This window comes from Caenorhabditis briggsae, assembly GCF_000004555.2.
Source record: "Caenorhabditis briggsae complete genome, chrV, whole genome shotgun sequence".
NCBI classification, from domain to species: domain Eukaryota; kingdom Metazoa; phylum Nematoda; class Chromadorea; order Rhabditida; family Rhabditidae; genus Caenorhabditis; species Caenorhabditis briggsae.
In genome coordinates this window covers 3068553-3070855 of record NC_013488.2, presented here as the reverse complement: position 1 = coordinate 3070855, position 2303 = coordinate 3068553, and the positions used below count along the sequence as shown (strand labels likewise).

Genomic DNA, 2303 nt, shown 5'->3' with positions numbered 1-2303 from the left:
GCTCGTTTTCACTGTGTTTTAAGTTTTCCGATGTATCTGGAAAAAAAAATTGATAAAATCCTTGAAAAATTTTGAAAAAACCGAAAAAACAGTGAAAACGAGCGAAAAAATTTTAAAAGTTTGAATTCGCGCGCTTTTACTCACCGGGCGGCCTAGAAAAAAAGCTCGTCCCTAAGGGCTTTCAGCGTATTTTTCGATGCGTTTTTCTCGATGAAGGAATTTTTTTGAATTTTTTCTTTGTTAGGTTGATCAATAAATACTGGTCACTTTCACTTCGCTCTACCGTTGCTTATCTAATTTTGGATTTCTTTAAATTCTGTTTTTATATTTATAGACGTCACACATTGCATGTTTAATATACATTAAAAAATTCCGAATGGACTGTCTAACGGCCGAGGATTTTCTCGATAACGGACACATACTCAAAAGTGTTTCTTTGATCATATGTCTCCAAGGTCTCTCGAACAACGACCATTAGCGAGCAGAGTGCAAAATGTTAGACGTAGACCTCATCTCTCGAACCACGATTGAAATTTGGTTCAAAAGATTCGAATAAGAGAATTATGATCTGGATCATAAACCAATACCCAAAAGGCCTAGCCTTAATAAAAATGAAAATATTTAAATGATACTGGAGGAAAAGCTCTGTGCTACTTTGCGTGCATTATCTTTGACAGCCCACCATCCTAATAGCACCGTGACAGATCATGTTTCTCAAACGGGAAGAGCTCGGAGAGTCCATCAAATCGTTCCCCACATTTTGACCAATTTTTAGAAAAAGGTCCGATGAGACCTGTCCGTTTCTCTCCTCTCCAGGAAACCGACGACGGACTGGGTCAACAAAACAATCTTTGGAGATGATGAACGGGTACTGTATGTTAACAATGCCAGTAAGTACCTACGGCTCTCTGCAAAGGAAACGGTGGAATCGGTCTCAAAAGGCAACCTTCAAGAAAAAATCAGATTTTTCCGATTCGGTTAGACAGTGCTGAAGTAAAATACCGCAAGCTGCTTCCGGATTCCTATGTCATCAACTTTGGCTCTACTGCTTTCAAATGGAAAGTGGTATTTGTGCACATCGCTCTCACCTCTAGAGAGGCTCAGTGTTGAAATTTTTGCATGACAACGAAAAACCACACAAATATTCGAAGAGCCGTTACAAACTCCATCTTCTAGGAATCAAAGTTTTGCATTGCCCATCGTACACCGCCGACCTGGCACTAGCTAATTACTACCATATCCGATTTCTCCAGAATCGTCTTGCTGGTGAGAAAGTCCATGATCGGAAGGATGTCAAGAAATTTTTGGAACACTGTTTTGCCTCTAAGTCGCCAGAGTTCTACGCGAACGGAATTGCCCAACTTCCGTTGCGCTGGCAAGAAGTTATGAACTCCAATGGCGAAATGATTTCTCAATGATTCTTGTTTTCCTTGAAGAAAAAAACTACTTGAAGAAAAGTGACCACTATTTATTGAACAACCTAATATTTTTATGGGAATCTACACAGATTTCAGCATAAAATAAAGCAATAAAAATTTCACCGCACACCACCTTTAATTATTTTGTGAATTCTCCGCACATATTATCCTCATGTACTCGTTTCATGGCCCAGACGATTTTTGTAATTTTCAAAATCCTCAGAGCATAATTTGTAATTCCATGCTCCATATAATACTCGTGTAGATCATCTGTCAAGATTTCCAGAAATTCCTCTTGGTTTTCAATTGAGTCTTCGTCGGGAACGTCTTCTGAAAATGTTTGACATGTTGAATTTTTTGAAGAAAGTCAGAATTTTAGAATTTTAGAATCTCAGGATCTCAGAATCTCAGAATCTCAGAATCTCAGAATCTCAGAATCTCAGAATCTCAGAATCTCAGAATCTCAGAATCTCAGAATCTCAGAATCTCAGAATCTCAGAATCTCAGAATCTCAGAATCTCAGATTCTCAGAATCTCAGAATCTCAGAATCTCAGAATTTCAGAACTCCAGAATCTCAGAATCTCAGAATCTCAGAATCTCAGAATCTCAGAATCTCAGAATCTCAGAATCTCAGAATCTCAGAATCTCAGAATCTCAGAATCTCAGAATCTCAGAATCTCAGAATCTCAGAATCTCAGAATCTCAGAATCTCAGAATCTCAGAATCTCAGCATCTCAGAATCTCAGCATCTCAAAATCTCAACAATAAATAATTTTTGAAGTTTTTCAAATTTTTGATAATTTTTCAAAAATTTCGAAAAAAATCATTTGAAAAATTACGAAGAAACAGGGTTGCAATCCGGGCCGAAACGGGCCGGCGCGGGC

At 38.2% G+C, this 2303-nt stretch overlaps 1 protein-coding gene across 1 annotated transcript in view; it reads right to left on the bottom strand.

Moving 5' to 3' along the window:
* Window positions 1-1557: 1557 nt before the first annotated feature.
* CBG16982 overlaps window positions 1558-2303 on the bottom strand; it is a gene marked incomplete at both ends in the record, with an annotated part of 3523 nt that continues 2777 nt past the window's right edge. The window contains one exon of the mRNA XM_002648811.1: window positions 1558-1748. Within this exon, the coding sequence (XP_002648857.1) occupies window positions 1558-1748 (191 nt within the window). The remainder of the gene's footprint in view (window positions 1749-2303) is intronic.